Source organism: Buteo buteo, chromosome 3 (genome assembly GCF_964188355.1).
Source record: "Buteo buteo chromosome 3, bButBut1.hap1.1, whole genome shotgun sequence".
Lineage (NCBI taxonomy): Eukaryota > Metazoa > Chordata > Aves > Accipitriformes > Accipitridae > Buteo > Buteo buteo.
Window position 1 is genome coordinate 35,362,405 of NC_134173.1, and position 14,496 is coordinate 35,376,900.

Below are 14,496 nucleotides of genomic sequence, written 5' to 3' on the forward strand. Positions count from 1 at the left end.
AGCAGAAAATAGAAAGGCAAAGAGAGGAGAAATAATTGTAATAGAAATTACATTATTTTTTTAACAGGAGTTCTGGGGGGCATTTAAGGAACTGCCAAACAGTAACCATGACATCTATGCCAGGCAAGTTAATAGGGTCTCTAGCAGAGGAATCAAATGAGTGAACACAATGTACCGTATTAGAGCATGCAAACAATATATTGATCTTGAATATGCCTGTATAATTATACACTTAATTTACATATTATTCTATGCCATGTAGGGGAATAAATGCAAAACATTAACAAAAAGTCACTACAGATCTGTAAGGGACAGTCATGTCTCACACGTCTGCAGGAGTTCTTCGTGTGTGTGGACAAGGTTGATACAGGTGGACTCCATCCACTTGGATTTATTTCCAAGGGGCATTCAGTGTGATGCATCTGCAGGTGCTCTTAAAAAAAAAACAACAGCTCTCTTGGGTTAAAAGGAAAGGTCTGTGCATTGATTCATAACTCTTGAATGATATGTATACAACAGAGGGTAGGAAGAAATGATCAGCTTTCACAGTGCAGAAGGGTCTTCAACAGAGTGCAAAATGCATCTGGCTGGAGTCTGTGCTGTTCGACACACTCAGAAATGTTTGAGAAAGGAGGTAAATAGTGTAGTGAAAACTTTGCCGATGATAGTGCTACTCCTTTGACAAGTGCACAGTTAAACTGTGAACCCCCTTGCCAGAGGATGGTGGGTATGCTATTTACACGTGCTCTTATCCCCCGTCTGTCAAACACTTGGGCACATCTGAAAATTCTCACACGGTGTGAGTCCCATGAGGCGCACTCTGTGTTGAGGAACTTCATTGCATTGCAAGGGTGGGCTTTGAGAAAGTAAAACACTATATAATCATTGCAGGAACCTGTCTCGTGTGCCTGTCATCACTATGGCAGCAAGAGGTGATCCTCAGCAACCAGGACAAACCCATCCTGTGTCATCAGCTTCGGAGAGCACCTCATGGTGCCTTAGTCATGCTGGTTGATTCTCTGAACTCCATCTTGCTAAAGGTTATGATTGGAAAAGTGCTATGCTCCTAATTTTTGGTAAGCATCTGTCCTTTAGCGTTCAGGTGCTGCAAAACAATTGTCATTTAGCTAATTTTGGTCACATCAGTGCTTGTCCATTAACTCCTGGCAGCACAGCTTCACTTGAAGTTGCTATATTTAGATGACTGTGAAACAGAGAGAGAAAAATGAAAAGCATATCAGCTTGCAGGAATAAAAGTCATCAATTGCCTGATCACAAAGAATAAAAATGTTCAATAGTTTAACACTAGAAAAATGAATGCAGATGAGTCATCCTCACAGTAAGACTACAGACAGCTGGATCATGAGAGTATTTTTCTGTTCTCCTTTACTTCTTGTAATAAGAACAATGTATCATTGTCTCTCATATATTCTGCAAATTACAGAAGTGCTTTGCACACCTGACATTTAACCTTTCAGCATTCTGTACGTCACCTGGCTGTCTCCTGCATATCTGTACAAGTTTTTGACTTATATAGAAGAAATGGTTTGGAAAGTTCATCCAAGCAAAACACACTTAGAAGGTCAGGAAAAGTGAACACACTTCTCTAATTCACAAAATATTATTGACATATAAAAAATCAAAAATGGCAAAATTTGTAAGGGAGGACATTTTCAAAGTGGTACCTGTACACTAGAAAAGCACAGAGACTAGCCTCACCTTTAAGAGCTACCATTCCTAAAACCAGTACTTTGTTTTACGCTAAGGTTATTCATTCAAGGATTCAGATCAGACCTTCTGAGTGCTCAAGCGTTTACTTTTTCAGGGCTTAAAACCCATCCTCATAGGGCAACGTGGACAGGAGCAGCACGTACATTGTGTGACAAGGGATGGATGCGAGCCGTAGGCATGGGCTTCTTAGCATGGCTTCTGTCAGCATGAAGCCCCCATGGGTGCACTGCAAGAGTAGGACGTGTTTCTTCTATCACAGAACTAAGTGCCAGGTGCACTTGGTCAACAGACCCTAAATTAAACCTGTTATTTTTTGGCAAAGGGGATTCTATAGCAGGAGAGAGGCAACAGCAGAGAAAAAGAAATAACTACGATTCAGGTCTGCTTGCGGGTTGCAAGAGGGAAACGTTAGAGGGAATCTATCTGGTTTTGTAATGTATGAAACCTGAAGCCTTTTTGAGCATCAGTGGCTAAGTCCATACAACACTAATGTAAAGTAGGAGGGTCTTTGTTTTCTGGATAAACCAAGGCAGAGAAGTACGAAAAAACTAGCTCAGTCACACGAATGGGGAAAACAAAAGAACGTGTTGTAAATCTAAAACACTCCTTTCCCCAAACCAATGCTCCACAGTGTGGAAGAAGACAATAGTGCAAAAAAGAAATGAACCTACAATAATCTGTCTCTAATGTAAGGTGAGAAGAAATATATCAGAATATATCATCTTTGCATCTTCCAGCACCTTATCACGTACACTATGCCTTAAGGCCTGTAGAAGAAGACTGCTAGTTGTCTCCCAGAAGATATGATCTGCTGGTTTTTTCCACTGGTGGAAATTGTATGTTATCTCTAAATTTCAGAATAAAATAAATAGAGCTAATTATTTAAATACCTTGATGTTTTTTATTTTATGTGGTTTTTTATTTATTTATAATTTTAAATATCTTTTTAAACTACAGATAAGAAAAAGACAGTCACTGACTTTCTTAGTCCTTTTGATGCATTTTTGCTAAAAAGCTCCACATCTGAGGTGCTCTTTTGGGCTTTTTAGTGGTATGGAACAAATGAGCACAATGGCTTTTGAAAAATCTCATTGGACATCTAGATATGTCTTTAGGTGCCCAAATTATCTGAAAAAAATCTAGCATGATTTGATATTGCAAGAAAGTGTAAAAATTACTCACATACTGGAGCAAATCCCAGTGATTTCTGATGACCCACTGATGATACACAACTAACTTCTTATCCTGGAGAGAAAATGCTGTGACATTTATAACTTTTGAATGGACTTGACTTATTTTACCATTCTGGTTTCTCCTTATTTTCATCTCATGGGTTTCCCATTTAATCCATCTCTCCCAGATTTCATGTTTGCCTTACAGGCATCAGAGAGGACCTGTGGGACAGGGGAATGGGGGACTCGAGATTCTATTCTCTCCTGTCTAGGGGTGGAGTGTTGTCACAGAAGAGGCTTCCTCTCACAGAAACAGAAGTGGCTTTTCAGTGTGAGGAGATATGGTGTGCTTCACTGGACATTTTTGCTGATTAATTATAGCAAGATTGGCCCACTGTGAACAAGATTTTTACTGCTTCCTCTGTCTTTGTTTTCTCCTCTTATTTTATTTTAGTGTCTGTGTCATGATGGGAGAACGTTATTCTGTGAGTATTTTTTTAAACTTGTAAATCCTGCTTCCTGCAACCAATATAGACTTATCTGACTTCTAGGTCATAGAACTTGGGTCATTTTTCTTTTAAATCAATCAGATCCTGGCCTAAAGGATCTGGTAAAGCTAATACACCACAATTTTGCAAATGTCGTACCAGGTAATCTTGTGATTGCTCCACCACCTCTTTGAAATTAAGTTTTGCATGCTCAGTTAAAGAACCACACATACTTTATCCTCAATAGATGCAGTGTTTTTGAAAGAAAAATAAACATTTTATTGCAATAAATACATCATCTTTTTTTTTTCCTGGTAGAATGGAATAATGATATATTGTCAGAAAATTGGAAGTGAATTACTGTGCAGAAACAGGACGAGAAAGGCCAGCGCAAAACTACCTACTTATAGCCTTGAGAAATAAATGCAGCTGGAGTCAAAATAGTAAAGTACATTATTTTAGGGAGTAGCAACAAGTGTCTCTGTCGCATGACCATTCACTTCTGTATTGAAAGCTGGAGGGTCTCAGAGTCTCCGGACCCTCTTTGCAGCCTACAGCATCTCTCCTCCTCTCACTGTCAGTCTCTGCTGCTTTGTGCCAACAGCTCTTCTCTGGACAAAAGGGTCTGCGCCTGAATGTGTAGAAGGAGCACTCTTCTCTGGGAAATTGCTGCAGTACCAGGTAAAATAAAGCCCACCTCTGGGTTAAAACTGAAAAAAAAAAAGCAATAGATCCTCTAACTTCATCCTCTCTCACAAGAACAGGCGAGGTCAGAGCAGTAGCTTCTTAGAGGAAAAAGGAAATGCTGAGCTACCCAGTGCTGCTGACAGTAAGCCTGGCTAAAGGGCAGAAAAGAAGGTGGTTACCTAAACCTCAGCAGTAACTCTGCCAAAGACAGACTTATTACTAGAGCTTATGCAACAGCATTCTTACTATACCATGATTTCTGGTGCAATTCAGCTTGTCAAGCCAAATGCTGGAAAAAGTCTTCTCTTCATTTTTCTCCTCAGCACTTACTGGATTTCTCTGAAAAAAGACAGAGATGTGACCAAGGCACTTCTTCTCACAAGAGATGCTGTGGGGGCAGATGGCATTATATCTACCTTATATCTACAATGCTGAATTGTCAAAACTTTTGACTCTTGGCAGAAAAAAAATGTTCGTTTAGACATATTTTTCAACTTGGAAAAAGATGTTGTAAACTTTCAAAATAGATAGAATATCCCATCAGATACTTTAAAAATGGAAGCTGTCTTGGCTCCCCATTTATAGTAACTTCTTATTTGGAAGTTTCAGCTAACTAACGAAAACAGTAACTTAAAATATAAATTTATTAAAACTGGAAGTATTTTGAAATGATGAATAAATTAACAGATTGATTATTTTCACTGCACACTAACATGTGTATGTCTTTGACTTTCTGCTGTCTCCAGGATAAGATGTTTTAAAAGGCTCCCAAATGCTTTCCCACACAAGGAACACTATTATTTGCTTAGCTCTCATTACAACAGCGTTGCAAATGACCAGAACTATAAACTATGTTTACATAATTATTTGAATGAAAATGTCACAATAATCTAATATTTCTCCTAATTTTTCTGTGTTTCCCCCATCTGTATTTCAAAAAGCACAAAAAATAAATAGTGAGAGAATGTTGACAAACAGAAGGCAAAAGCCTGGAAGCCCCTCAATAAAGCTAAGAGAAATAATCTATTCATAATCTACCTGGAGTCTTTGTCTTTATGTTTAGTTTGTCTCTATCTGCAGACGTGGCTGCTGCTTGTATGGTGTTTTCATTGGAGCTGGAAAGATTACCAGTAGACCATCTGTTCGGTCGATGAGAAAAAACAGGATTGACAGGTGCCACTGACCTAAGACAGACATCTCCATTTGGTCCTTCCTGCAGAGTATAACTACATCCTGAGTTGCTTTTTCCTTCAAGTTGTAAATGAAATACATTCACTCTGAGGTGATAAAATATGTTTCATGATTGTTACGGCCTGTTTCTCTGACATGCATCCAACCACTATGTACCTGTCTTCCTCCTTTTCAACTCACTAAAACCTATGAAGTCATAAATCTAATCTCTAAGCTGGCACGATGCTGAGGGGATGAGGGACTGCAGATATCTGAGGGCAGATAATCCTGTTTGTCTCCAGAACTGTGGAGGCTGCAGGAAGAACTGGCAGGCTGCAAGAGGCCCTGACATTTGCCCATCAGTGTAAGGACGAGCCATCTCTATGTTGTTGTCATTTAGCCCGATGTCTGGGATTTGGTTTTGTTTCATCGTTAAATAAAAGTGGTGCTTTTCCAAGAAAGGTCACTGTAAAATTGGATTAAGGAACAGCCTTTTTATTTCTCGATGTGGAGGCAAGTTTTGCTCTACTTCAGGACTCACACCTACCATGCAGACAACTGTCAAGCAAAGGAGACCCTCCAAAATGAAGATGAAGAGGATATTAAAGCAGCACAGTGGATTTTCAAGGTAAGACAAAATCCAGGTTATCCAAATGTCCTGGAGGAGGGGGAAAATGGTGTATCTGGAAGGAAGGCAGAAAGAAAGTGTTAATGTTATGTATAACAGCCCTAGAATATTTGTCACCAAGACATCAGTATTCATGTAGTTTTCCTTTATTCTGAGCTTCATGCTCTGCCCTCTGTTCCTCGTTGTGTTGCAACCACAGTGACAAAGGAGGTGGTGATCCGCCTTCCTGTTAAGTGTCTGCTTTCAAACAACATATTAAGCACATCCATCTAACTCATAAAAATGATTCATACTTTGTGAAGCTAATCTGTGGTTAAAAGGGTGAGGAAAAACATGTTGCTTCATGGTATTTAGACACTGAGGCGGTCTGCATTTTTTACTGATGCTACTACCTCAGATTATTTTTATTGGTAGCTAACAAAAGAAGGTATCACAAAGAAATCAAACACAGCATAATACTAAAATCTATTAGGGTGTTACAGTAAATCCCCTTTAGTGAACCTGCGGAGCTGAACCATTTTCCTTAATTAAAAACAACAGTCATGTATCCTCTAGATTTTGTCAAAAGCCTGGAAGCTGCCTGAGGGGTGAACCAATGTTATTTATGGTGAGCAGCACACTCCTGTGCAGCTCAACAGAGCAAGAGAGACAGGTGCAAGAAACCATATCTTATTAAAACTTTGGTGCAGAAGTGGTGCACCCTGGTGCATGGTAGCGAAGAGAACGTGATAGTAAAGTCACACACTCTTGGAACCACAAAGTTTGGGGGTTTTTTCAGACTAATGTAGCGCCAGAGTGGAGAGGGACTAAGGCAGCCAGTCAGGGTTGTTGGCAGGGCTGGTAAAAGGCAAGACGGAGGAAGAAGCCAGTCCCTATTCCACATCTGCCCTACGGCCATTCACGTTAAAGCAAGAACTGGCTTTTCCATCCCATCTCCTTCGCCAATGCACTTCCGCTTCCAGGAGGCCATTTCATTTGAATTACAGGAATAGACTCATCAGAAATCCTAAATGACTTTCACAGCTTTTGCTGAGAGGAAATACTCAGCCTGCTTTGCCGCTATCAGGAAACTGTTTCTGATAATGAGCCAAGTACACTCCTTTCAGAATTTCATGTCATTCTATCTCATTATCTGTCCATTTAGCACATAAGCCTGGGGACTTCTTGGCCCTCTTGAAGGCAGAGGGGGTTTTGTCACAGGCACAATGACTCCTGAATTTAACTCTTGGTAGTCATAGCTTCTGAAACCCATATACTGAGTTCTTTACAGCTCATGTCCCCAGTCATTTCTCATTTAGCCATCCTTTTATTCATCCCAGGTGAATAGTTCCTTTCAACTTGGTGATCGCTTTTATGGCTCTCACCTGAAATTGTAGTTTGTTGCCAAGTCTCTGAGAACATGGTGCACAGGACTGAGTCAGGGACCTTACAGAGGACAACTTATTATTTCTCTGCTCTGCAAAGGGATTTATCTACAGAGCGACCTAAATGACACTGCAAGGCTCAGGCCCGCTTACTGTCCACTGTCCCTTAAACACCAGCGCTGCCAGCTTCCCTTCTCCCACTGGCTATCTGTCCCATTTACTTTGTTCTGTGCTTATGTTTCTAAATGCTGCAGCTCTGCTGGCGTAGCTCTCATCTCTCATAGCAGGGACTGCCTGCAGGGACAGCCCAGGAGATGCTCTGTAACCACTTCATGAGCTCAGGCTGAGGTGAAATTGCTGTCATGTGGAAGCTCTTGTATGAGGCTACATGCTCTGGGGGAACATGTCTCCAGAACTTCATAAAGCATATCAGCAAATGATCCTTCCACATATGTAATGTAAGCAATGTTACTAGTAGTTAATGAGTCCACAAGGACTATGTTAGTGATAGGAAGTTAGAAAACTTACCCGGCTAGAAATATGTACAGCCCTAAGGCTGGGGAACTAAAATAAATTGCAAGCTTTACTTCACATAGGAAAGAAACACTTTTCTTTTTTACTGATAGGGAGGCAAGGCACAGAGGGTTTACATTATTTCATAGTACTTAGGAAATCAGCTTGAAGTTTGTCACTTATACTCCCAGAATAGACAAGGTCACTTTTTTTTCTTTTTTTTTTTTTTCTGGTGGCATTGAAGCCTGCAGAAAGTTCAGATTCTTTCTGGTAAAATGTTTCTGTTTGTGACACTGGTTGCTATAGACAAACTATGTTCTTAGACCCATAATTTGTGTGACTGACAGGGTCTTTGATCAGACTGATTCCCCAGCCCTCATTAATTCCTGTGTTCCCTGCCACCTTAAGTGAGGTTTTTAATTTGATGCTTCTGAATGTGAGCAGTGGCTGCTTATGAGACCAAGTTGCCACATCTAATTCAACATGCCAAACAGTAAAAAAGTTGAAATAGTAAATAAGTTGGGATTTAAAAAAAACAAAAACAAAAACAAACACACATCTTTTAACAGAAGACTTGACTTAGGTTTATTTAGTCTTGAACATGCTTTCAAAGAGAAACTGAATTACAAGCGAAATGTTTTTGAGAAGTGGTAGGTAGAGTTTAAAGGCCTTATAAATTCTCTTCATGACATTTAAATTAACTCAGTGAGTTGTTTATTTCTAATCTCCATTTGCATTGCTTAAAAAGCCTTTCCCTCTGACATGTTTGCATCTTGATTTATGAAAGCACTAAAAAGCAGAAGTGAATAAACTGCTTTTTACCAGTCTCAACACAAAGATGCAAGGACTTAACCCAGAGCTAACACAGACACATTCTTGTGTGCTCCCAATGAGCTTTTTGCAAGTTAACAAAATAAACAGCCCAGAAACATTACACTGCACAGGAAGATAGTGAGAGACTGCAAATATATCACGTTTTTTTCCTAATGACATAATTTGGCCAAAGTCCTGTTACACAGAGCTCATTGCCATTACTTCCTCAGAAGAGGATGAGAGAGTTCTCCAGAGATACCACATTGTAGTTCATATCCCGGTTACATCTGGGTAGGACCTGTTTCACTTCTATAACATAATTATGATTTCTAAGCATACAGGCTCCAGATTTGGTTGGGTTTACAGACAATAGATGACTGGGCAAGTGCAGGTAGGACAGCAGTGTCAGGGCTCTGAGGGCACTAGTAAGTGTCAATGGCCCTGAGCAGCCTCACCTGGGACCTCCACGCTCACGGGTGGACCCAGCAGACCTATATAAGCTCAGCCCTGAGGGCCCATTCCTCACCTGCTTGAGCTGTGCTGAGGGAGTGCTGGTCCCCAGCTGAGTGACAGCAGTGCCCCAGTTGGTGATGGAGCCACCTGGTTGAGACCTTACCCCCCCCCCCCCCCCCCCCCGGCTGGACTTCCTGGCTTGATCTTGGCTGTCTCTTGCCAGCGTGGGCTTGCCTGCTGGTTGTGGGACCTGATCTGAGGGGCTGACTTCCCCCTTGCTGTGATACTGCCTTATGAACTGGACCTTGCTTGGACCATCTCTATGTCTGTCCTGTTTGCCTTGCTCGAATGCTGCAGGATGGGCTGTGGGATCCCCTTGGCTTCCAACTCACCTTCCCTGAGGCTGAAGCCCTGTTCTTGCTGCTCTCTGGCAAGAAGAATCCTTTCCAGCTCCTGTTGAGATTTGCCTTACCTGTAAGGGTGTCCTTTCCTCTTTTTCTCAAGGCGTGGAGCAGAGAGGTGAAGAAAAGCATAGTGTTAAGTGAGAAGGTGTGTGCCAAGGAAAGGCAGAGAGCAAGTGTTATTGCCTCCTTAAATGTCAGTCTGTAGGCTGAGGCCTGAAGATACCCTGCTTATACCAGCATTGCCTTTCTGCTTGCCAAGTCCTACCTGTTTGTGTTCTGTGTGGGAGACCAGGCAGAAACTGAAATGGCCACAAGCACGCTGTCTGGAGGAGCAGCCCAGGGGAAGTACAGCATCCTTTTTCCTTCATCTAGCTAATCTCAGCTCTGCAGAAATCCTTTGGGTTTGGAGATGTCAAACATTATTCCATGAACTGCATGTAACGTGGAAGTTGCTCATGACCATGCATAGCTCATCTAAATTATTCAGCGACTCCTGTGAATCATGATTTGTTTGTTAAAATAGGGATCCATTCACAAACAACTCCAGAAAGGTCAAAAATCAGAGCTGTTATTTGCAAAGGGCAACATGCAAGTTGAATGATTGCACTGCTTTGCCAAGTACTCTAGTGTCTTCAGGTGATGAGTGCTGTCAGTCATTAATTACTATTACTGTCAACAGTCCCTCTGAAGTCTCATATTGTCTTTATTCTTTGTAAGAGTAGGAAAAGTCCTGATATTAGTAAATATACTTACCCTCTTCAGTCAGTTTAATCTCTCCCAAGTACATTTTCATGTCAGGAGTGTTCATTTGGGGAAGTCTGTTTTTCATACTTAGTCACAGTAGCATTTGTATGTATTAAAGCTTGTGATTGTTTCATAGGGTGTTAGGAACAAACCAAGCAGTAACTTATACCAAGAACACATTCCTTCTGTTCTTTTGAACAGGTGTTAGTTAAATAGGCTGAAACATAGTTTAATAGTCACGTTATCTAATTCTTGCATTTGAAATGGGCAGCTAACATTCTTCATCTTTGCCAAAATAGTTATCCTTACACAGCAGATGTAAAATTTGAGACATGTTTGATGTTCTGTTTTATTCAGGAGCAAGGTTTCAAAGGAAGACAGAATTCTGGGAGAGAAACAGGAGTATTACAGGGTATTTAGGACCACCAAATTAGGAGCCTCTAGTCTTTTTGACAACTTCTTTGATAACACAGTATACTTTTAGGTAGAGAAAAAAGTGGGTATTTTGCTGAATAGTTATAGATTAAGATAATGAGGTAAAAGCATATGCAGTAGGTTTTAAAGGTAAGCACAATTATTACTAGGACAAGCTGGAGAACATTATTTCTCTGTGGTCTTCTGTGCTGTTTTCTCGATACGTATCCTTTAAAACAAGGGTTTATCTTGTCCCTGAAGTGTTTTTACTAGTTAAGAAAGGGCTACTCCTGCATATTTTTACAGACTGTACCAATCCCTTTGAGACCTGCAGTGTCCAGCAAAATATTGGTGCATGTCTCGTCAGCAGACCTATTAGGAGTGTTAAGGCCTGTCAGCCCCCAACCCTGCAAGAGGGGTCAGGCAGAAACTGAAAGTGGTTTCTTTTGTTTGCCAGGTAATTCCTCCAAGGAAAAACTTATTTCATTAATTGCTGCTTTCAGAAGTCACAAAGTACTCCTGGGGCACGGGAGGCAGTATTTCAGGGTTGGTCCATACCCAGGTCTTCAGCTCTTCTCAGGGTCAGGTCATCCACGCTGTGAAAAAGACTGTACTAGTCATTTGGGGGGTTAGAGTCCTCCCTTTCAGCTGGTCATCTGAAGTGGGGGATCTGTTAGCTTCACTATAGTACTTATAACTATGGTAAAGACATTTCATATTCAAACGATTTACGTTCATCAGAGTATGAATCTGCTGGTCAGGTAAAGCTCCTACAGTTTTCTATATTGGGTGAGGGAAGCAAAACAAACCAGTAAGATGAGAGTAAAAAGTACAGGACTGGAATCAAAAAGAAACATTAATAGCTATTACATAATTACTCTCATAGTAAAAACAGCCTGATCCACAACAGGCCGTGGTCACCCCAGTGACCAGCATCACTGCGTGCTGCATTTAAGTGTGCTGGCGTCCCCTAGAGCCCACGTATCTGCACATGTATGAGCATAATTGAGTACATAAGGGTAGGATTCAGCAAGCCACCATTCTGGAGAGGTGGCCACCAGCAGAAACACCAAATGACATTAGAGGTAGGCCTGTCATTTCATTTGTGGATCACAGACCCAGGCGCACTCATGAAATTAGGCCTCCCTGTCCTGACACACGACAGAGGAGTGCTTTCTCATTTGACAGCCCAGCACTTACTGCTGTTGCCCAAATTATGGGAAGTCCAGGTTCAAAACCTTCCCTTGAGGTGACTTGAAGCCACACGCACCAGAAGAATAACCTAACTACTTACTGCAATGTGTCTGTGAGAAGGATAGCAGGGGTCCCTTCCTTCCCTTGTGTTGAAATCATTCTTTGTGGTGTAATGATTTAATATTCCTTGTAGAGAGGGGGTGGTGATGCTTTACTGTGTTTAAGGCACTTACCATGCAAGGGTGTGAGATTCAATAAGAAATACTTCCATTTTCCTTTATAACAGGTATTCAGTGAGGCCCAGACCAAAATCCACAGGGAGGTCCCTTGCAGCTAGGCGGGAAAGTCGCCCTCCTTCCCCTCGATCTGGTTAGCCAGGTCCAAGCCAGAGACGGCACTTCTGAAAGCTGAGGCTGACAGACCGCCTCCAGTGGCTAGGCCACCAGTCTGGGACATCAGCCCGTGCAAATCCAGAGTGGAAGAAGGATCTGAGCCCGTGTCTCCAGCAAACATGCCAATAGCAACATTCGGACATGTAGGTCTGGGGGTGGGAGCTGGGTGGTACCTGGGGCTGTGGCTCCCAGATGAAGGGTGATGCACATACAGTGCCAAATCAGTCCCATAACTTCCTTTGAAAGATGCGGCATAAATGCTCTTTCCTGCGATTGGGAGTTTCCTCTGTCCCCATGAGGCAGCTTCCCATGCAGTATGTCGGCGGTTTTCGGATGGCATGTTTACATACCAGCTCTGTCCACGCAGGATGAGGGAGCAGGCGCTGGGTGCCCAATTCAGCCCTGTGGGTCCTGCTGGGAGCTGTGGAGGAGCACAGTGGGCTGTGAACGGGGCACCCTTTAGCAGGCCTAGCCCTGAAAGACATGCAGCAAACCACTGGCTTAGCTAGTATCAGTGGATAGGACTCATTTTTACCACTTGCTTGCTACAACTGGGCAGTCTTGCAGAGACCTTTCTTATTTGGTTTGGGGTTTTCTTCTCCTCATGTCTCCTCTGAATTTCCGTAGTATACTAGACTGCTCCAGGCAGCTCAAACCATTAAATATAGCTCCTTTAAAAAATAGTATGTTTTAATCTTTAGCATCATACCTGAATGTAAGAACAGATGAACGTGGCTTATGCAGGAATTATTCCATCAGGCAGAAAAAGTTGCTTGTTTTTTCACTGTGCGGGTGGTTGAAGAGTGGGATAGGTTGCCCAGAGAGGTTGTGAAATCTCCTTCCTCAAACGTATTCAAACCCTGCTCAGCACAGTCCTAGGAAGCCTGAGAGCAGGAGGCTGGACTAGGTGATCTGCAGAGGCCCCTTCCAACCTGTTCTGTGAAACAAAGAGCTCTTCACAGTGTCTTTCTTTTTAAGCTGTTCTGTAATTACATGGCATAATATTTTTTTAATTCATAAAAGATTTTTCTTTTGCATCCAGAAACACTCTTCTGAGAATAGCTAGCTGTATTGCTCAGCGTTGTCTATGAGCCAATAATAAGCTGCACAGACAGCAATCAGAGGGCATTCTTTCGTAAAAGTTGTCAAAATAATAATGTACTACACATTAATGGGTGGATTACTTGCATACTAATGGTGTGCAAATGTTCTAGTCCTCAGAGATAATTTGTACTAATTTGCAATAATGTTTTTGCAATTTAGTGATTTACATATTTTACCTTTGAAATAGCCTTAAAACTTCCTTTTTAGCTGTGCACCTTTGAAATGGAAAAATGCAAAATCCTGGGCTGATTAGGATATTACTGTTACACAGAACTTAATGAATACAGAAACCAGAAGATAAACTGTTTTTATACTACTTCTGAAAATTTTTCAGTAAAACGATCCTAGACTGACCTGAGTTACAGAGACCATTGTTGTTAATATAAGATGACCTTCTTGAAGTGCAACAACATGCCATGCTGGTTAATAAATAACCCACTCAGCCTAAATCTAAATCAACTAATTTGAGATATGGGTAACTTCAGATTTACAAATATATTAATTTAGGATATTCTTCCACCAGCAAGAATCAACAGTTTAGATAAAGGATGCTGGGGAAAACCAACATTTCTCTGGAAAACCATGGAGGCCTTCTTAAAAAGGCATCTAGTTTGTATGCCTGTGAGTCAGGAGGAATTGACCTTTACTCCATGATATGTCTCTCACACCCAGACTGATGAAAGTAAATGATTTCCAGTAAAATACAAAACTAAAATGAAGTACCTTTGTGCATCGCCAGCCGCAGAGTGACAAGACATAATGCAGTTGGTGTTGCTCTGATTTATGGTTTCTCCTAGGGGCCATCATGTGGTAAAGATCACCTGAGCACAGTGTTCCCACCACACCCTGCTTTATTTCCAATACTCCTCATGTTCAATTGAAAGAGGAATTGTGGTGTGGGGGTTTTTTCAGCTCAGATTTCTCAGGGTTTTCTGAGTGCCAGAGGAATCCCTAAGTGCCAGAATTAAGTGGTGCCCAGGTTGCACATATCAGCCATTCCACGCTAATTAGCAAATCCTTCCAGTGATGTGAGGTGCAGTATCATTGAAGGCGGTTCTGGGTGGAAGCTCAAAAGTGTCATCTGACCTTGGCTGCTAGGATCAACCATCCTCAAGCCCTTCCTGGCATGGGTTTACCTTGCCTGCTCTTTAAAACCTCACTAACACAGACTCCACAGTCTAGGCACCCTGCTCCAGTGCTTCACCATCCTACCATTAAAACCCCA

The 14,496-nt window shown here is 41.7% G+C and overlaps 1 protein-coding gene across 1 annotated transcript in view; it reads left to right on the forward strand.

The window, feature by feature from the left end:
- Nucleotides 1–5,753: 5,753 nt before the first annotated feature.
- The window catches only part of RGS20 (regulator of G protein signaling 20), a 39,696-nt gene continuing 30,953 nt past the window's right edge, over nucleotides 5,754–14,496 (forward strand). Inside the window, exon 1 of the mRNA XM_075024321.1 lies at nucleotides 5,754–5,876. Coding sequence (XP_074880422.1) covers nucleotides 5,754–5,876 — 123 coding nt within the window. The remainder of the gene's footprint in view (nucleotides 5,877–14,496) is intronic.